Source organism: Pseudophryne corroboree, chromosome 10 (genome assembly GCF_028390025.1).
Source record: "Pseudophryne corroboree isolate aPseCor3 chromosome 10, aPseCor3.hap2, whole genome shotgun sequence".
NCBI lineage: Eukaryota > Metazoa > Chordata > Amphibia > Anura > Myobatrachidae > Pseudophryne > Pseudophryne corroboree.
The window spans coordinates 96,928,146-96,949,743 of NC_086453.1; the positions used below are offsets into that span (position 1 = coordinate 96,928,146).

The 21,598-nt window shown below is 47.3% G+C and overlaps 1 protein-coding gene across 1 annotated transcript in view; it reads right to left on the reverse strand.

Moving 5' to 3' along the window:
* ARCN1 (archain 1) overlaps window positions 1-21,598 on the reverse strand; it is an 83,343-nt gene that overhangs the window by 12,298 nt on the left and 49,447 nt on the right. The window contains exons 3-7 of the mRNA XM_063942628.1: window positions 17,816-17,995; window positions 12,716-12,927; window positions 12,430-12,594; window positions 6,080-6,245; window positions 2,251-2,398 (exon numbers count right to left, since the gene is read on the reverse strand). Coding sequence (XP_063798698.1) covers window positions 2,251-2,398; window positions 6,080-6,245; window positions 12,430-12,594; window positions 12,716-12,927; window positions 17,816-17,995 — 871 coding nt within the window. The remainder of the gene's footprint in view (window positions 1-2,250; window positions 2,399-6,079; window positions 6,246-12,429; window positions 12,595-12,715; window positions 12,928-17,815; window positions 17,996-21,598) is intronic.

The window sequence follows — 21,598 nt, forward strand, 5'->3', positions numbered from 1 at the left end:
GATGGGAGCACCAGGTGTACAGAAGGTCTGTAAGTCCTCATATAGTTTTATGTGCCTGTTAATCTGCACATAAAAAGATTATAAAGCACCACAATTTCAAAAAATAATAGATTAAGCGCTACAGCCATTTTTCCTTTGAACCCAGGAAGCCCCAGTACAAGTCTCTGCAGCTGCCGCTGTCCTGAGGCTCACGTGGGGTAGCATTCTGGGTACAGAGCTCCTGTGACCCCTCCACTGGATCACAGAGGATGGAGGACCTGACCCTACCACACTCTAGGTTCCCATGATTGCAGCCCCAATCCTCACTGCACCATCAGGATGGGAAAACCTCCAGAGTGAAAATACTATTAAATATAATTTTGTTTAATAACATTTAAAATACTAAGGGGACAATTTACTAAGCCTTGGACAGAGATAAAGTGGCTGGAGATAAAGTTCCAGCCAATCAGCTCCTAACTGACATTTTTCAAACCCAGCCTGTGACATGGCAGTTAGGAGCTGGTTGGCTGGGACTTTATCTCCGGCGACTTTATCTCTATCCAAGGCTTAGTAAATAGACCCCATTGTTTCCAAATTCCTTAGTGTTGGGAATTAAACCCTTTAATGCCGATACCAGCATACAATAAATGTACATACACCTTATGACATCCCTGCACCTACTGACCACCGCACTGCTGGCCAATGGGTTAGCTTCTGACAGTGTTGTGGCAGGCATCAGCTACGTTTAAGAAAGGGGGCGTGGCAAGGGCTGCATTGATGGGAGGTGAGATTTTCGTTAGGCTCCTACGTTTTTCCTCCAACCTTGTCTAAGGTCAAAGGTCTCCACGGAGAAAGTCTTATGCCATCTTCAGTTTTATTAACTTCTTGCCAAATATTAAGGGCCCCATACACTACTGTGACATGTCCGACCCTCCTGTCGCAGACCCCGGCAGCCTCCCGGGCGGCAGAATTACCCAAGATACATCGTATGCTGTCCTTTTGCATACAATATATCTTGGGCAATCCCAGCCATGCCTGCGGGGTAGGACAGAACGGTCAATCTGGAGGACCCGATGCTTGCGGGAACGCGCATCGGATCAGATACACCCCCAAAATGCCTGATTTCATTGGATATATCGGGCCGAATGGCCGAAATCGGGCATTATCGTTCTAGTGTATGAGGCCCTTTATTCTCTTATTCTACAGCTACACATTTTAGCCGACGATTATTGACACTTACTACTGAACTGCAAACTACTAACTGTACAATATCTCCATGCAGCGGTGTACCGGTCAAACACAAAATTAGATGCCTGCTATATGTTATTCGTTTCCTTCAATTCCCAATAAGAATGAATAGGATTTTGATTTCTTAGGTTAGATCCTTTTCTCTGATTCCATGTGGGCTATTGGATACCTTGGAGTACAAAGAGGAGAGAGCGCAAGAAGTCTGGAGTTTTCAGAGTTGGTGCTTTAACTGCAGCACCTCTTTTATATACCCCAAAGGCTGCCTGAGTAGTTATGAACAAACCCAGCCCCATAGAAAGGCAGTGGATAATAAGAGGGGGGGGGGGGGGGGGGTTTAAGAACCTTATCACTATAATAGCTTACAAAACTGCATTAATAATAGAACATACGGGCTTCTGTTGTACCAATGTACATCTAGAACCCGGCACAACCTAACAGCATGCGGGATAAAGGCTGGTCCGCATATTAAAATTTTAACAGGAGCAATACACATTTTAGAACAACGCCAAAGTAAACCGTTTATCCAAATCAGTGCGCAGTGAGTTGTGAATGAGCCATTAAGGTTACCTACACATGACCGATGCAACAGTTCTGGGGTGGATGTGAGGGCTTTCCACTGAATATATCTTTTTAAAATGAAGTGTCAGCTGAAATCTCCAGCTCACAAGTAGGTCGTTAGGAAAATAGGTAGAAATACAAGCTTACATATTTATATTTTTCAAGAAGGTAAGATTAATAATAGTTTGACACCAATGTAATGTAAGCATTTGGAGGACATGAACTTCGCTATATATTGACTACCCTTCTACTGACTTCTCTTCTTGTAGTTTCTAAGAACGTATCTTGCCCTGGTTACAGAGCACTGAATAATTACTACACAGCAAACAGCAGACTGAATAGGTGTCTATCATTGGGCACATCAAGATGGTACAGCAAACCCATCATGTAGCCAATTTCCCAACTTCCTAATTGAACTCCGAACACTATCATTGAAAACATAAATTAAACCCTCAGTAGACTCACTGGTTAGAGGTATCAAGGCTTCATCGGTTGTCTGTAGCCGCCATTTTAAGACCCCAACATCACTATTAATGGGGAAAGATTTTTCTGGATTTTTCAGTCCGATCAAGGAGTCTGATGTGAAGAGTTTTTTGTCCACATTGGGATGAGTCTATTGAAATAAGTGTGTACACAAATATAATTATTTATTTATTAGCAGTTTCTTATATGGCGCAGCATATTCCGTTGCGCTTTACAATTAGAACAACAGTTATAAAACAAAACTGGGCAAAGACACAGACAGACATAGGAGGTAGGAAGGCCCTGGTCGCAAGCTTACGATCTATAGGGAAATAGGCATTGATACACAAGGATAGATGCTACCTGTCGCAAAATGGTCCACCAGATTGCTAGGTTCTTAATGGGTTGTGAGATATGATCACCCAGCAATGTTGGAAGACAAAATATGTGAGGTTATGTGGACTGTACAGAGAGGATGTAATTGGATAGGGAAGCACTGAAGGTTATGTGGGTGGGTCTGGAATTTGGTAAGCTTGTCTGAAGAGATGAGTTTTCCGGGAACGTTTAAAAGGTTTGAAGACTAGAGGAGAGTCTTATTGTGCTTGGAAGGGACGTTCAACAGAGTGGGTGAAAGCCCAGGTAAAGTCCTGTCATTTTGAGTGGGAACAGGTAATACATGTGGATGAGAGACACAAACCTTCTTCAGAGTGGAGAGGTCTGGTAGGGAGATATTTTGAGATAAGTGAAGAGATGTATGATGGTGCAGTTTGGTTAATAGCCTTATATGTAAGTAAAAGTATTTTATATTTAAACACGGTAGAATACCGGTAACCAATGGAGGGACTGACAGAGCGGATCAGCAGACGAAGAACGTCTAGCGAGGAAGATTAGCCTCGCAGCTGCATTTAAAATGGATTGTAGTGGTGAGAGCCTATGTTTGGGAAGACCAGTAAGGAGACTATTACAATAATCAATGCGGGAGATGTGAGCATGGATTAGCGTTTTTGCAGTGTCTTGTGTAAGATAAGGGCGTATTTTTGGATAGGTTTTTTAGGTGCATTTAGAGACAGGTTGAATGTGTGGAACAAAGGACAGTTCAGAGTCAAGGGTGACACCTAGGCAGCGAGCTTGTGGGGTAGGGTGGAAAGTTGCATTGTCAACAGTTATGGAGATATCAGGTTGGTAACTAATCTAGTTGTGGATTCTATTACCACTCTTATGGAAATATCAGCCTAAAATGAAATGTGCAGATGTTTATACAAGGAATAACTTCTAGTTCATGGAAATATACAGTTTATGGATGAAATAAAATAATATTCAGGTGAATACTATGGCCCATAAGTAATAGCCTGCGAGTTGCCGTAACCGCTACATTTCCTGCTATTTACCAGTAGATTTAAAGCGGCAATCATTTCAAAGGCAAAACCAACCCATAATGAATGGGTTATAACAGCAGAGGCTTCACTGAATAACTGAAGGCTTTTCTTCAGCACCGAGCATCAGTAGGAGTCACATCCAGAAGACAGCACCGGTTATGATACAGTATGAAGAGAGGGGTGTGGTATGTGTTAACGGAGGCCGGGGGGGGGGGGGGGGCAAGCACAACAAGCCCCTTGCGGGCTCGCCACAGGTTCTATTCTCACTCTATGGATGTCGTGGACACCCACGAGTGGGAATAGTCCCTGTTGGTCGGCATGTCGACCGTCGGGATAGTGAGAGGCGGCATGTAGATGGAGGTGTTGTGACCGGCGGTCTCCGGACCACAAGTTACATAATGAAATCCCAAAGGGAGAACCATTCTCTGCTGCCTTGTGCCAATACTCTGCTTAAGTCTAAGCCCTGAATGCCTAGGTCAGGCATGTCCAAACTGCGGCCCTCCAGCTGTTGAGAAACTACACATCCCAGCATGCCCTGACACAGCTTTAGCATTCTCTGACAGCAAAACGGTGTCAGGGCATGCTGGGATATGTAATTTCACAACAGCTAGAGGGCCGCAGTTTGGACATGCCTGGCCTAGGTGTAACGGAATGTAGTCAAAAGGTCAATAACAATGTCAACAGTTATGTCCACATTGCTAAAATATCAACAGGTGAACTGTTGACAGGCGAAGGGCTGACATTACGGTTAGGGATAGGGGAAATATACTTACCTGAACGCTGTAGGAGTACTGCAGGTCCGAACCAGAAGAGACAGTCACACGACCACCGGAAGACACCACATTCCCACCATATGAAATGACGACATTTCATCACTATCTACATGACGAATGTCGACATTTCAGCCATTTTTAGCTCTGGAGTCATACTACTTGTACTACTGTATGTAGAAGAGAGCCCCAAGCCTTAGGAGCTGGAGACTGCAATGAGAACGGCCTATTCTAGGGAGACTGTATGATCTTTTAGTCTTAGATCCTATTATCCAAAATGTATCCAAAAGATCTCCTTACAATATCTGTAAACACGATAACATGATCTAAAAAATAAAACGTTGTATTTGTATTTCACTGATTGAACAGGTCCAAGTGAAGACAACTTGTTCACAGAAGAATGCTTATAGTGGATGAGAAGGCTGTCAGTATAGCGACATCCAGTCTGCCAGAATCCTGGCAGTGAGGCCGCAAGTTTCCGTGCAGGCTCGCCGCGTTTGGGCCCGGTAGTGATGATTTCCACTCAGTTTGTGGCGTGGATCCACCAACTGAGTGGGTATTCCAGGCTGGTGTTGGGATTCCGGCCACCGGTATAATGTCAGCTGTCAGGATTCCAGCGTCGGTATCCTGAACGCCAGGATCCTGACAACCAGCACATTAACTGCATCCCGACAAGAATACGCCTAGGAGACATACTATGATCCCTAGTTCTCTTAGACAGAACAGAAGTACTACCAGCATTTCAGCAAAGGCTCTTGAAAACGGGCACATGCTGAATGGGAGAAACATGAGAAGTGGTGGGCAAACACTATCCTGTGGCAGATGATGGGGTCTCCCCATACAGAAAATAGCCAACTAAACGGAAGTTTGATCGTATGATCCTTTAACTGTGTATCTGCCACTCATGGACACAGCTATACGGCTCTACTGGTGACTATTGCTAGAGCCATACTTCTGCATGGGAAGGCATCAGCACACAGGAAATAAGTACCTTTATGCATCACTTGAATATTTTCACATCAATACGGATACGCAACCTCATGAACAGCATCTAGCCATACTGAAGACTAAATCCAAACTGGGGGGGGGTTATTGGGGGTGGGTGGGGTGCAATTACCGGAATGACCGCCCCCCCCCCCCCCCCCCCCCCCCCCATTCAATTTGCTGTGGCTAATTGAATTACCCCCATAATGTAAGTAATGTTCATGTCGAAACATGCAGTCTGTTTTCTTATCTATAGGGCGATTCAGTGAACATCCATCACCTAGCTGTCTTGTGAACGGAATGGCTAAAGCACCGAGCACCATTCACTAGCTTTCCCCTGAAAGGGAAACCGTTAAGTCTCTTAAAGAAACAAAACGATCCTGTGCTTCCCATGAAGATAGTATACAATATATGCATGGGTTTTCAGGTGCTCAGTTAGAACTCTGCTTCACTGACTATGCCGACTTGTTCGTTTTCTACCTACATGACAATTTGTAGCACATCTTTTTCTTTTACTTCCCTAGCTACAAAAGACAACAAGTTTACTATACAATAGTATTATATATCCTACAAAGTACAGTTTACATCCAGATATTAATACAAATATAGCTTTTATCCTTGCATTACACATATTGCATCTGAAGAAAAATAAAAACCTGAAAAAAAGTTTTAAAACTATGCATGGTAATTCCAACTCCTAACCTGAAGTTGCACCCCTTTCTTGTCTTCATTGTCAACGTGCACACGAATCCTTCCGAACTTCTCATCAGACACTCTGAGCATAATGAGACCGTGGACTTCCATATTCTGCAACCCTCCATCCCTGCTGCAGGTTAAAGATATTTTCTCTTCAACCTTCAAATGAACACTGAAAGACAGGGATACTTTGTTAGATAAAGACCTTGCTTGTCTTAGCGGGATGTAGTCAGGTGACTGGAGTTGAGATCCCGGCGGTCAGCATACAGACACCGGGTTCCCGGCCGCCAGGGGGCCCGGGGCTATTCCCACTTGTGGGTGTCCACGACACCCATAGAGTGGGAATAGAACCTGTGGCCGGTATCTCGGCGTCGGTATGCTGACCAACGGGATCCCGACTGCCAGTCACCCGACCCCAGCCCATCTTAGCAAGCTAATTAACTAGGCATGGAAAAAATAAGATTTTACTTACCGGTAAATCTATTTCTCGTAGTCCGTAGTGGATGCTGGGGACTCCGTAAGGACCATGGGGAATAGACGGGCTCCGCAGGAGACAGGGCACTTTAAGAAAGAATTAGGATACTGGTGTGCACTGGCTCCTCCCTCTATGTCCCTCCTCCAGACCTCAGTTAAGGAAACTGTGCCCGGAAGAGCTGACAGTACAAGGAAAGGATTTTGGAATCCAGGGTAAGACTCATACCAGCCACACCAATCACACCGTATAACTCGTGATAAACTTACCCAGTTAACAGTATGAACAACAACAGAGCATCAGTTCAACCCTGATGCAATCATAACATAACCCTTATTTAAGCAATAACTATATACAAGTATTGCAGAAGAAGTCCGCACTTGGGACGGGCACCCAGCATCCACTACGGACTACGAGAAATAGATTTACCGGTAAGTAAAATCTTATTTTCTCTAACGTCCTAGTGGATGCTGGGGACTCCGTAAGGACCATGGGGATTATACCAAAGCTCCCAAACGGGCGGGAGAGTGCGGATGACTCTGCAGCACCGAATGAGCAAACACAAGGTCCTCCTCAGCCAGGGTATCAAACTTGTAGAACTTTGCAAAAGTGTTTGATCCTGACCAAGTAGCCGCTCGGCAAAGCTGTAATGCCGAGACCCCTCGGGCAGCCGCCCAAGAAGAGCCCACCTTCCTTGAGCAGTGGGCTTTTACTGATTTTGGAAGCGGCAATCCAGCCGCAGAATGAGCCTGCTGAATCGGGTTACAGATCCAGCGAGCAATAATTTGCTTTGAAGCAGGAGCATCCAGCTTGTTGGATGCATACAGGATAAACAGCGACTCAGTTTTCCTGACTCTAGCCGTTTTGGCTACATAAATCTTCAAAGCCCTGACCACATCTAGTAACTCGGAATCCTCCAAGTCACGAGTAGCCACAGGCACCACAATAGGTTGGTTCATATGAAAAGATGACACCACTTTTGGCAGAAATTGCGGACGAGTCCGCAATTCTGCCCTGTCCATATGGAAAACCAGATAGGGGCTTTTATGTGACAAAGCCGCCAATTCTGACACACGCCTAGCCGAAGCCAAGGCTAATAGCATGACCACCTTCCACGTGAGATATTTTAACTCCACGGTTTTAAGTGGCTCAAACCAGTGTGATTTCAGGAAACTCAACACCACGTTAAGATCCGAAGGTGCCACTGGAGGCACAAACGGGGGCTGAATATGCAGCACTCCCTTTACAAACGTCTGAACTTCAGGAAGAGAAGCCAGTTCTTTTTGAAAGAAAATGGATAGGGCCGAAATCTGGACCTTAATGGACCCCAATTTTAGGCCCAAAGTCACTCCCGACTGTAGGAAGTGAAGGAAACGGCCCAGCTGGAATTCCTCTGTAGGGGCATTCCTGGCCTCACACCAAGCAACATATTTTCGCCATATACGGTGATAATGTTTAGCCGTCACGTCCTTCCTAGCCTTTATCAGCGTAGGAATAACCTCATCCGGAATGCCTTTTTCTGCTAGGATCCGGCGTTCAACCGCCATGCCTTCAAACGCAGCCGCGGTAAGTTTTGGAACAGACAGCGCCCCTGTTGTAACAGATCCTGTCTTAGAGGTAGAGGCCATGGGTCCTCTGTGAGCATTTCTTGTAGCTCTGGATACCAAGTCCTTCTTGGCCAATCCGGAACAATGAGTATTGTTCTCACTCCTCTTTTTCTTATGATTCTCAGCACCTTGGGTATGAGAGGAAGAGGAGGAAACACATAAACCGACTGGAACACCCACGGTGTCACTAGTGCGTCTACAGCTATCGCCTGAGGGTCTCTTGACCTGGCGCAATACCTCTGTAGCTTTTTGTTGAGGCGGGATGCCATCATGTCCACCTGTGGCAGTTCCCATCGCCTTGCAATCTGCGTGAAGACTTCTTGATGAAGTCCCCACTCTCCCGGGTGGAGGTCGTGTCTGCTGAGGAAGTCTGCTTCCCAGTTGTCCACTCCCGGAATGAACACTGCTGACAGTGCTCGTACGTGATTCTCCGCCCATCGAAGAATTCTGGTGGCTTCCGCCATCGCCACCCTGCTCCTTGTGCCGCCTTGGCGGTTTACATGAGCCACTGCGGTGATGTTGTCTGATTGAATCAGCACCGATTGGTTGCGAAGCAGGGTCTCCGCTTGACTTAGGGCGTTGTATATGGCCCTTAGTTCCAGGATATTGATGTGAAGGCAAGTCTCCTGACTTGACCACAGACCCTGGAAATTTCTTCCCTGTGTGACTGCCCCCCACCCTCGGAGGCTTGCATCCGTGGTCACCAGGACCCAGTCCTGAATGCCGAATCTGCGGCCCTCGAGAAGGTGAGCAGTCTGCAGCCACCACAGAAGAGACACCCTGGCCCTGGGGGATAGGGTGATCAGCCGATGCATCTGTAGATGCGATCTGGACCACTTGTCCAACAGATCCCATTGAAAGGTCCTCGCATGGAACCTGCCGAAGGGAATGGCCTCGTATGACGCCACCATCTTTCCCAGGACTCGCGTGCAGTGATGCACAGACACCTGTTTTGGTTTTAAGAGGTCTCTGACCAGTGTCATGAGTTCCTGAGCCTTCTCCGTCGGGAGAAAAACCTTCTTCTGGTCTGTGTCCAGAATCATGCCCAGGAAGGCGACTTTGGAATATTCAGAATCCAGCCGTGCTGTTGTAACACTTCCCGAGAACGTGCTACGCTGATTAGCAACTGCTCTCTGGACCTCGCCTTTATGAGGAGATCGTCCAAGTATGGGATAATTGTGACTCCCTGCTTTCGCAGGAGCACCATCATTTCTGCCATTACCTTGGTAAATATTCTCGGTGCCGTGGACAGACCAAACGGCAACGTCTGGAATTGGTAATTACAATCCTGTACCACAAATCTGAGGTACTCCTGATGAGGTGGATAAATGGGGACATGAAGGTAAGAATCCTTTATGTCCAGAGACACCATAAAATCCCCTTCCTCCAGACTTGCGATGACCGCTCTGAGCGATTCCATCTTGAACTTGAACCTTTTCAGGTATATGTTCAGGTATTTTAAATTCAATATGGGTCTGACCGAACCGTCCGGTTTCGGTACCACAAACATTGTCGAATAGTAACCCCTTCTCTGTTGAAGGAGGGGAACCTTTACCACCACCTGCTGGAGATACAATTTGTGAATTGCTGCTAACACTATTTCCCTCTCTATGGGGGAAGCTGGCAGGGCCGATTTGAGGTAACGGTGAGGGGGCATCACTTCGAATTCCAGCTTGTATCCATGAGACACAATCTCTATAGCCCAGGGATCCACCTGTGAGTGAACCCACTTGTGGCTGAAATTTCGGAGACGTGCCCCCACCGGGCCTGGCTCCGCCTGTGGAGCCCCAGCGTCATGCGGCGGATTTAGAGGAAGCCGGGGAGGACTTCTGTTCCTGGGAACTAGCTGTATTGTGCAGCTTCTTTCCTCTACCCCTGCCTCTGGCAAGAAAGGACGCACCTCGGACTTTCTTGCCTCTATGTGATCGAAAGGACTGCATTTGGTAATACGGTGCTTTCTTAGGTTGTGAGGGAATATATGGCAAAAAATGTGACTTTCCAGCCGTAGCTGTGGAGACCAGGTCCGAGAGACGGTCCCCAAACAACTCCTCACCCCTGTAAGGTAAAACCTCCATGTGCCTTTTTGAGTCGGCATCGCCTGTCCATTGCAGAGTCCACAGGACCCTTCTGGCGGAAATCGACATTGCATTTATTCTAGAGCCCAGTAGGCTAATGTCTCTTTGGGCATCTCTCATATATAGGACAGCGTCTTTTATATGCCCCAGGGTCAGTACTATAGTATCCTTGTCCAAGGTATCAAGTTCCTCAGATAAGGTATCTGTCCATGCTGCTACAGCACTACACATCCATGCCGACGCAATCGCCGGCCTTAGTAGGGTACCTGAATGTGTATAAATGGACTTCAGGGTACCCTCCTGCTTTCTATCCGCAGCATCTTTTAGGGTGGCCGTATCCTGTGACGGCAGGGCTACCCTCTTGGATAAGCGTGTTAAAGCTTTGTCTACCCTAGGGGAGGATTCCCAGCGTAACCTGTCCGTTGGCGGGAAAGGATACGCCATAAGCATCCGTTTGAAAATCTGCAGTTTTCTATCTGGAGATTCCCAAGCCTTTTCACATAACTCATTTAACTCATGTGAAGGGGGAAAGGTTACCTCTTGCCTTTTTTCCCCATACATATAAACCCTCTTGTCAGGGACTGGGGTTTCCTCTGTGATGTGTAACACATCTTTCATTGCTATAATCATGTAGCGGATGGCTTTTGCCATTTTAGGCTGCAACTTTGCATCATCGCCATCGACACTAGAGTCAGAATCCGTGTCGATATCTGTGTCAACAATTTGGGATAGTGGGCGCTTCTGAGACCCTGACTGCCTCTGCGATGTAGGATCAGGCATGGGTTGAGACCCTAACCAAAGTATATTAACTGCTGAAAAAGCGCCTCAGCAGAGGATAAACATAAAATTGAGAGTGTGTATTGAACCTATTTCAGAAATCCTGCGCTAGCCAAACAACTATATGTGTTATAGTGTAGCAAGGAATAAATATGACTATCCCAAGGCTTCAGCTTTATCCAACCTTTTATGCAAGGAATTAACATTATCATTTAAAACCTTCCACATATCCATCCAATCGGGTGTCGGCGGCGACCCCACATTCATTTGTACCCGCTCTGTTTCCACATAGCCTTCCTCGTCAAACATGCCGACACAAGCGTACCGACACACCACACACACAGGGGATGCTCTAATTGAAGACAGTTCCCCCACAAGGCCTTTTGGAGAGACAGAGAGAGAGTATGCCAGCACACACCCCAGTGCTATATTACCCAGGAGTCACACAGTAACTTAGTGTTAACCCTGTAGCTGCTGTATATACTGTTTTTGCGCCAAATTTATGTGCCCCCCCTCTCTTTTTACCCTCTTTCTACCGTGATTCTGCAGGGGAGAGCCTGGGGAGCTTCCTCTCCGCGGAGCTGTGGAGAGAAAATGGCGCTGGTGAGTGCTGAGGAAGAAGCCCCGCCCCCCTCAGTGGCGGGCTTCTGTCCCGCGTTTTGTGTAAAAATAATGGCGGGGGCTCATGCATATATACAGTGCCCAACTGTATATATGCTGCATTTGCCAAGAGGTACCTAATTGCTGCCCAGGGCGCCCCCCCCCCCTGCGCCCTGCACCCTACAGTGACCGGAGTGTGTGGGTTTAGTGTGGAAGCAATGGCGCACAGCTGCAGTGCTGTGCGCTACCTCATATGAAGACTGGAGTCTTCTGCCGCCGATTTCGAAGTCTTCTTGCTTCTCACGCCGGCTTCTGTCTTCTGGCTCTGCGAGGGGGACGGCGGCGCGGCTCCGGGATCGGACGACCAAGGGTGCGTTCCTGTGTACGATCCCTCTGGAGCTAATGGTGTCCAGTAGCCTAAGAAGCAGGACCTATCTTCTAGTGAGTAGGGCTGCTTCTCTCCCCTCAGTCCCACGCTGCAGAGAGTCTGTTGCCAGCAGAGCTCTCTGAAAATAAAAAATCCTAACAAAATTCTTTCTTTTTTAGCAAGCTCAGGAGAGCTCACTAAGGTGCACCCAGCTCGTCCGGGCACAGATTCAAACTGAGGTCTGGAGGAGGGACATAGAGGGAGGAGCCAGTGCACACCAGTATCCTAATTCTTTCTTAAAGTGCCCTGTCTCCTGCGGAGCCCGTCTATTCCCCATGGTCCTTACGGAGTCCCCAGCATCCACTAGGACGTTAGAGAAATAAGGGTCCCGTAAAGAAATAAAGAGTTGTCCGCCTATATTTAAGCACTTGGTTTAATAAGAAAGACATTGCACTTACCTCTCTAAGTTGGCAGGTGGGGGCAAGACTTTTGCTGCTTCTGATGGTCTCATGCTTGAAGACTGGTTAACAATGGTCTCTCCTTCAGATTTGAGCTTGTCTACAAAATTATCTACTTCCTTTCCTTTGGCCCCAAGTTTCAGGGCTTTGTTGATGCCAGAAGGCCTAGAACAAATATACACTAACATTTCAGATCACTGCTCCACAAAACAGCTTCTGGAGAGCAAAGTATTTCCATATAGACCGTGACCATGGTCAGCAACACATTATAATTTACCAATCTTACCTGGTGGGTAAGGAAGCAGCCTTTGTTTTCTCTGGCTCCATTATATTTTCTGTTATCAACGCTGCAGCATTGCTGGACATAGAGGAACCGCCAGAACTTCCGAACCCTCCGAACCCCGGAGGCTTTTTGCCCTGACGCTCTGCATCCCTCCTAGCCTGCTGCAACTCTTTTGCTTTACGTCTCATCTCTGCCTTTGCCTCTCGCTCTTGGGTCTGTGGAGGAAGTACAGAAAGTTATTTAAAGGAAGTAATCCCACAACCTGTGTGTCAGTGCGATGTGCGCTTTCAGATGCCAGGCTGGATGTAGAACAAGAAAAAAAAGAAAAAAATTCAGATAACCGGGAAATGCTTAAAATGTTGAATATGTTCAGTTACATTTGAACTGAATAGAAAGTGTGCACACATGCAGCATGCCCAGTGATTACATTAATCTGCCCTCCCCAGAAAAGCTGGGAACGCACTATACAGATTATCTGGCAGATGATCTGCCAGGTTGAGATGGAAATCTGGTAATGGATTAGAGCAAACAACTATCAACCATTTGCTCTAAAACACAGGAAAATGGTCAAAACCTGTCATTCAGACAAATTGGTTTAATCCGTGATTTAAACAATTTGTATGAACGACAGGTTGACAGTTTTCTAGTGTTTGTGAACAAATGGTCGATTGTAATTTACTCTCATCCATTACCAGATTTTCATTCCAACCTGACCGATCTGGCAGATTATCTGCCAGATATTTGTATAGTGTATGCCCATCTTAACTATTATTTATATAATAAACTACTACAGTCTATTACATAGCACAGCAAACGCCACAGCGCTTTACAATTGGAAACAGTGAAAACAAAACTGGGTAATAACAGACAGTCAGAGGTAGGAAGGCCCTGCTCACAAGTTTACAATTTACTACAGGTAAAAGCACTAGACATGAGTTACTGAGTTGAGATACATACACTTCCATTCTGAGTGCCAGTAGTCAACAGGAAATGCATTATTTAAAAAAATAAAAGTAGGAGGGAAATAATCCAATGCTCAGCCATCTCTCTGTGATATGGTTAAAACAAAGTTTGACCACATTTCAGTGGGGAAGACGACTGAAGGGACCACACCATTTAGATCAAAATCCGTTTTTTCTTCACCCTGCCAGAACACTAACTACTCCGGATCAGACTCACTCTCATTGCTGCTAGACATGAAGTGTGCCAGTTCCTGAAGTGGAGATGTTGTGCTATACAGTATTCTCTTGTCATGGTCTACTTGTGAAGCCTCAGCGGCAGTCTGGAGCTGTGAGGACCCTGCTTTTCCCCGTTTTGGTTTCTGTTCCTCCTGCCAGTTTTTCCTGCTGGCTCCTGGGTGGTTTCTGCTTTCACCGACTATGCCGGTTGATAGGATATCCAATGATTAGTGAAGCAGCGCGGAGGGAGTTCGAGGGACTAAATTCCTTCTTGAACCCTTGTGCGCTGATCGCGCAATACTCAGTCTGCGACTTCCCTGATGTGCTCTGAGGGGGTTGGTGCCATTATCTGCTGTTGAGGTTTAAGTACCTTTCTGGATAGCTCCCCCTCACCATCTCCTCCTGGATGCTATTTAAGATCCATAATTCCAATTCTCCATTTTTCTGAGGGGCTATATACAGTGTACTTTGCTATGTTGTCCTTCTCCTATATGCTAGACCTGGATTGCTGGGAGATATAGTGCACCTTCTTTATTTTACCTGTGCACTTTATGACCCAGAAGTAACAGTTCTTGTGCAAGTCAGTGTGAACTATGTGCCTTACCCTGACTGTACTGCCCACTAATCAACTATGCGCAAACACTCAAAGCTCTGCCAGTGAGGCTGGAGCAGCTCTCTCCAGACTCACTTCGGACCCCTCTGCTCCTGCCTGCTGTGGCTTCAGAGATGTCCAGGAAACCGGAGAATACTTAACAATTGTTGCAAGCCACTGCTCATCTGAGAAAAAGTGACCACCACAATTGCCGAGGTCCAGATTGACCTTTCCCTGGTTTGCCAAGATAAAGCTGACATTACAGCTCCCATGAAGGATCAAATGTCTATCCTTGAGTACCAGATGGTGCCTTGTTGGCTGAGGCTTAATGATTTTTGAGGGCTCTAAGCAAGAGGAGTTTCTGGAAAAGTGGCTAGTGGAACTGTATGGCAGAGATACAGATGTAGCCTTGCTCACTGCTGCAGTGATGCGTTCGCACACATTGCGAAGGCAACTTAGTTCGCCCGGGTGTGAATAGTCGCACCCATGATTGCACAATGTAATTCCTATGGCATCGCGAGTGCCACTATTCGCACATGCCCGTCGGCAGGCACGCTAAATGCGGCACCCTGCAAAGAGTCACGAGTACAATAAGCAAGGCTACTTCTGTAAACTCATGGCTAAATTCGCTGCAGAAAGTGTACCGTACTCAATCATCCTCCTGTTGCTTGTCACTGTCCTTTTAGCTCTAAGATTCTGCTCTATAAAGGACTGTGATGCCATCCTCCTGGCATGTCTGAAGAGTCCTTTGGAACACAATGGGCAGCAGGTGGCTGTCTATCAAGACTTCTCCATGAAAGTTCTGAAATGCAGGTTTCTTCATGTGAAGCAGCAGTTACATGATCTTGGATTTCCTTATGTCATGTTGTTTCCAGCCGGATGAATAGTGGTCGCAGAAGAGAAGGACTCACTTCTTCAAATCCTCCAGGAAGGCTACTGCCCGACCGCAGCTTGATCTTTTTAAGTTTCCTGTGAGTGAGTGGCTCGGAACCCTTACATACTGTATACTGCGCACAGGCATTTCTGCTGCTGTTATTGCCAACCTGGCATGGTATGACAATGTCCTGCCATAGGGGCTAATTCAGACCTGATAACTGCTGTGCATTTTCGCACAGCAGGTGAGCAGATCTGAACTGCGCATGCATATGCACCGCAACGCACAAGAGCGACGGACCGCAGCAATGGGGATCGCAAGGAGATTGACAGGAAAAAGGCATTTGTGGGTGGCAACTGAACGTTTTCAAGGAGTGTCTGGAAAAACGCAGAAGGGACCCCGCGTTTGGAAGGGGGGGCTCGTGACGTCAGCTCCGGCTCCGATCATCGCAGTGGAAGAGTAAGTCCTGGGCTGCGCAGAGACTGCACAAAATTAGTTTGTGCAGCTCTGCTACACATCTGAACGCACACTTGCACAGCGAATTTCCCCTCCCCCTCTAGGCGGCAACTACCTGATCGCAGGGATGCAAAAAACGCACTCTAGCGATCAGCTCTGTATTACCCCCATAGTCCTAAAGGCATGTTTCGCATTGCCTTTATAATGCCTTGCAGAGATTCCCTTCCAGGAGCCTAAATTGCACCTACCTTCTGGCCAGAGGTAAGACTCAGAATCAGAATTAGCTTTATTGGCCAGGTGTACTCACGTACACTAGGAATTTTTTGTGGTACAATGTCAGTAGGTGGGATGGGGGTTCTTAATAGCAATTATGCATCCCTCCAGGGATACCTTTGTTTTATGCTAAAACAGGACCAGTGACCCAGGTGGTTTTTGTTCCACTACCTCCTTACTGGTCAGGTGGAGCATGGATTACATGTTGTGTCAGAACATACAGCTTTATCCTGGTCTTAAAATATTGCTATGACTAGGGGACAAATATTTTAGAAGATCTACCCCTTCTGGCTTACCCCGACAGGCGCTGGCTTTAGCCAAGGTATGCATTGCTAGAAACTGTCCGGCCTCCAGTGGTCCCATTATTCGCGACTGTTGCACTCTGATGAACGTCAGGCTGGGGCACAAGAGGCTTATGTACAATAAACATAATTGTGTGCTGAAGCCTGATCGTGTCTGAGGTTCCTGGAATGCATCTCCATATGGCTTGATGGAAGAAATGCCTCTGTACCGGGTGCAGCATGGGGCAAGACAGACATTTAGACATCAGGCCAATTGTTCATTGCCTTTTTTTTTTTTTTTATTACTTGAATTGTATATACTAATTTTTATGCAAACATAGGACTTTAAACAAAAACAATTCTGAAATAGACAATAGGATAAAAGCTGTGGTGGGAGCGGAAGAGACCCAGGTGCACAAAGCAGACAATCCACATGGTACAGTTACTTCATAGCTTTTATCTAGCATCCACTTTTTCAGATGGTCAGCCAGAACCCAAAGAATAAAGGGCCCTACAACTAGGTCACTGGCCGCCGAGCTGCCCAACAGCCGATACTGCCAGCGGGTGACCCGGCGGCGGGGGGGAAGGGGGGAGGAGGAGGAGGAGTGAAGTTTCTTCACTCCCCCCCCCGTCCCCATAGGCCTGCATGCTAATATGGATGAGATTGTCCATATTTGCCTGCAGGTATGAATGAGCCACCAACAACTATGAACGAGCACGGTGCCGCGCATCGTTGGTGCCTACACACTGAAAGATATGAACGGTATCTCGTTCATTAATGAACGAGATCGTTCATATCTTTCAGTGAAATCTTTATGGGGTATATTCAATTAAGGTTGAAACTGCCGTCTTGTCGAAAAGACGGCAGTTTTCGACTTTTTCAGGTCAGAAGGGGTTCCGACCTATTCAGTCTTCAATTCTTTACTCGACAAGTTGGGGAATTTGACTTGTCAATAGTACGTGAATTGGCGGCATAGCTGCCGACTCACGTGCTTCTGAGGGAAACGTCTCCGACCATCTCCGTTCGAATTAAAAAACAGTCGAATTGAGATGAGGAACCTGAGGAGGAGATTGGGGGGGGGGGGGGAGACAAGCACAGTGCTGCAGGAGGATGTGGCACAGCCGCCAGACCTCACAGCAGCGTCCACCCGGCTCCAGCAAGTGAGGTTCCGCTTGCTGGAGCCGGGTGGACGCTGCAGTGATGTCTGGCGGCTGTGCCACATCCTCCTGCAGCGCTGCCGTCTCCCGTCTGCCCTCACCTGTCCCCAGTCTCCCCCCTCTCCGGTCCCTCATCTCAAATCAAATTGAGATGGGCATTGAATAGCACTTGTCAGATCCATTCCGACAAATGCATGTCGGAATGGATCCAACCTCAATTGAATATACCCCTAAGTGTGTAGAGCCCTTAAGTTATGTTTGCAGCACAGAGAATCACAGGCTGACACTCACCTCTCTGACTGCTCGGAACACCTTTTCTTCATGCGAGTCCATCTCTGTGAATGTTCTTATCTGGGCCAAGTTCACATTTTCTCTATATCCCAAAGCCACAATTTCATCAAATGCAAATATTAGATCAAAACAGTGATCAGAGATCTCGGTCTCCTCCAAAGCTCTACAGTACTCTGGAATCTGCCCCAAAAAACAAAAAAAAAAGTGTTACACATTACATTCAATTTGAAAATGTGCTGTTTACCAGCATGAAAGTGCATTACACAACACGTGATCACTGTCCACATATGTACAATAAGGTGTATTATTTAAAGAGGTTCACAATATTAAACGGACATTCAAAAGTGAATAAGTTATTGAGCCTAATTCAGATAAAGACGCTAAATGTACAGCTGCTGTGTCTTTGGAAGCAGCAGCTATGCGAAAATAGGTAAAATTTACGGGTGTGGTATGAGTTGCCAGCGGCTGGGTCCCCGGCGGCCAGTATACTGGCGCCATCAGGATGAGAGCTAATGAGCCCCTTGCTGGCTCACTGAGGGCACGGAGGCATGGGTATTCTCCCTCCAGGGGGGTCGTGGACCCCCAAGAGGGAGAAAGGGTGTCGGTATGCCGGTTATCGGGATTCCTGCTCCGGTATACTGTGCGCCGGGATCCCAACAACCGGTATACTGAATACCACCCAAAATTTCCCACTGCCTGCTTTTGTGACCTGCTGCTGTGTTCGGGGACACAGCATCAGATCATCTGCATGAACATTGATAATCCGAGTAACCATCAGGTGTCTCTGGATGGCTGCGAGATTCACGCTTCCGATCCAGTGAAGCTGCCAATGGCCCCGGCCGGCAGAGAACACAGGGCAGGCCAGTGATTGAGAATACGAATTCTTAGTAAACTACCAAGTTGTATAATATAACAGCTGAGTTTGACCGATGGTCTATTCATTCATATTTGTGTGGTCAGCAGTGTATCTCAATACAAATAGCCCCAACACTGCCGAGATTTGTGTTTAGTAAATTCCAGAGATCATACTTTGAAAAAAAAAAAAAAAACTCGAATGAAATCCAGACCTTAGTAAATATACCCCAATGAGAGGTGAGATTTACACACCAGCACACCACTAACATAAAAAAAAAAGCAACGGCTAGTAACAAAACAGCAACAGCTGAAGAGGTAACCATAGAAAAGAGAACCTGCAGAAAAGTCAACGCACTGAGGCAGGCGCCAAATATCCCTTATGGACTACGAGAAAAGGATTTACCGGTAGGTAATTAAAATCCAATTTTCTCTAGCATCCATAAGGGATATTGGGGGAATCTAGTACGATCGGGACGTCCCAAAGCTTCCAGAACGGGCGTGAATGTGCGTAGCAGTCTGCAGCACCGCCTGCCCAAACTGGGAATCCTTTTTGGCCAGAGTATTAAACTTGTAGAACTTCAAAGGTGTTCTTCCCCGACCAGGTAGCAGCTTGGCATAGTTGCAAGGCCGAGACTCCATGGGCAGCCACCCAAGAAGACCCCACTGACCTTGTAAAGTGGGCCTTCAGAGACTGTGGAACAGGCAAGGCTGCCGACACATAGGCCTGTTGGATAGTAAGCCTAAGCCAACGAGCAATGGACTGCTTAGAAGCAGGGCAACCCTTTTTCTGCGCATCATAGAGCACGAACAAGGCATCAGTCTTTCTGATCAGAGCAGATCTCTTGACATAGATCTTAAAGGCTCACACAGCATCCAATGCCTCTGGGAGGAGCAGAAGTGCCAGAACTTGACGGAACCACAATAGATTGATTCAAGTGGAACGCAGAGACGACCTTCGGCAGGAACTGCTGCCTAGTCCTGAGCACCACTCTGTCCTCGCAAAAGACCAAATAGGGGCTTTTACACGATAAGGCCCCCAATTCTGAAACACGCCTAGCAGAAGCATCACTGTCTTCCACTTGAGGTACTTGTCTACTACAGTCATCAGTGGTTCAAACCAGGAGGACTGTAGAAAATACAACAGTACATTCAAATCCCATGGTGCCGTGGGCGGCACAAAAGGAGGTTGAATGTGAAGCACCCCTTGCAAGAAGGTCTGAACTTCTGGCAACACTGCCAATTTCTTCTGGAAGAAAATGGAGAGAGCGAGCTGAAATCTGGAACTTAATGGAACCCAGACGCAAGCCCTTATCCACACCTGCCTGCTGGAAACGGAGGAACCGTCCCAAGTGAAACTCTGCAGGCGGATACGTGCGGTCCTGGGACCAAGAGACGTATCTCCTCCAGATATGATGATAGTGTTTTGACGTCACAGGCTTCCTGGCCTGCACCATGGTAGCAATAACCTTTTTGGAAAGGCCCTTGTGAGATAGGATGTTCCGCTCAACCTCCATGCCGTCAAACGAAGTCGCCGTAAGTCCGTGTAGATGAACGGTCCTTGAAGATCTTTTCTCAGTGGCAGAGGCCAAGGGTCTTTGATGGACATGTCCAGAAGATCCGCGTACCAAGCCCTCCGAGGCCAATCCGGGGGCAATTAGAATTGCCTGGACTAAGATTCCTGATTCGCTTGAGCACCCTTGGGAGCAATGGAATCGGAGGAAACAGGTAGACTAAGGCCACGGCGCCGTCAGGGCATATACTGCCCTCACCTGAGGGTCCCTGGTTCGTGAGCAATACCAATGAAGCTTCTTGTTGAGTTGAGAAGCCATCATGTCTATTTGTGGGCATTCCCACCGGTCGATGATCTGCTGAAACACCTGATTGTGAAGCCCCCACTCTCCCAGGTGGAGATCGTGACGACTCAGGAAGTCCACTTCCCAGATGTCTACTCCCAGAATGAAGATTGCAAACATTGCTCTTGCATTTCTTTCTGCCCAGAGGAGTATCTTTGACACCTCTCGCAGGCAGGCCCTGCTTTTTGTTCCTCCTTGTCGATTGATGTACACCACTGCTGTGGCGTTGTCAGACTACCTGGATCGCGTGATCCCTGAGTGAGGAGAGGACTGAAGCAGAGCATTGTAGATCGCCCGAAGTTCCATAATGTTGATCGGAAGGAGGGCTTCATGGGCTGACCACCTGCCCTGGAACTGAACCCCCTGGGTGACAGTTCCCAATCTTCTCAGCCTCACATCCGTCGTGAGGAGGATCCAATCCTGAATCCCGAAACTTCGGACTTCCAGTAGGTTGGAGGACTGCAGCCACCACAGGAGAGAAACGCTGGTCTGAGGAGACAGCCAAATTATCCGGTGCATCTGAAGATGTGATCCGGACCACTTGCTCAGGAGATCCATTTGAAAAGTCCTGGCATGGAACCTTCCATACTGGATCGCCTCGTACAAGGCAACCATTTTCCCCAACAATCTTATGCAAAGATGGATGGATACCCGAGTAGGCCGGAAAACCATTCGGAACATCTCCTGAAGTGTTCTCACCTTGTCCTATGGGAGTAACACTTTCAAGGCCACAGTATCCAGCAACATTCCCAGGAACAGGAGCCTCTGAGTGGGCTCCAGGTGGGACTTCTGTAAATTGAGGATTCACCGATGGTGTAACAGAAGCTTGATAGTGCAGTCTATATGGAGCAATAAAAGCTCCCTGGATCTTGCTTTGATCAGGAGATCGTCCAGGTAAGGGACAACATTTACCCCCTGAACCCGGAATTGGAATATTATCACCGCCATCACTTTCGTGAACACCCTCGGAACTGTGGACAGGCCGAAGGGTAGTGCCTGGAACTGGTAGTGATCGTTCAGCAGGGCAAACCTCAGGTAAACCTGATGAGGTGGCCAAATCGGAATATGGAGATAG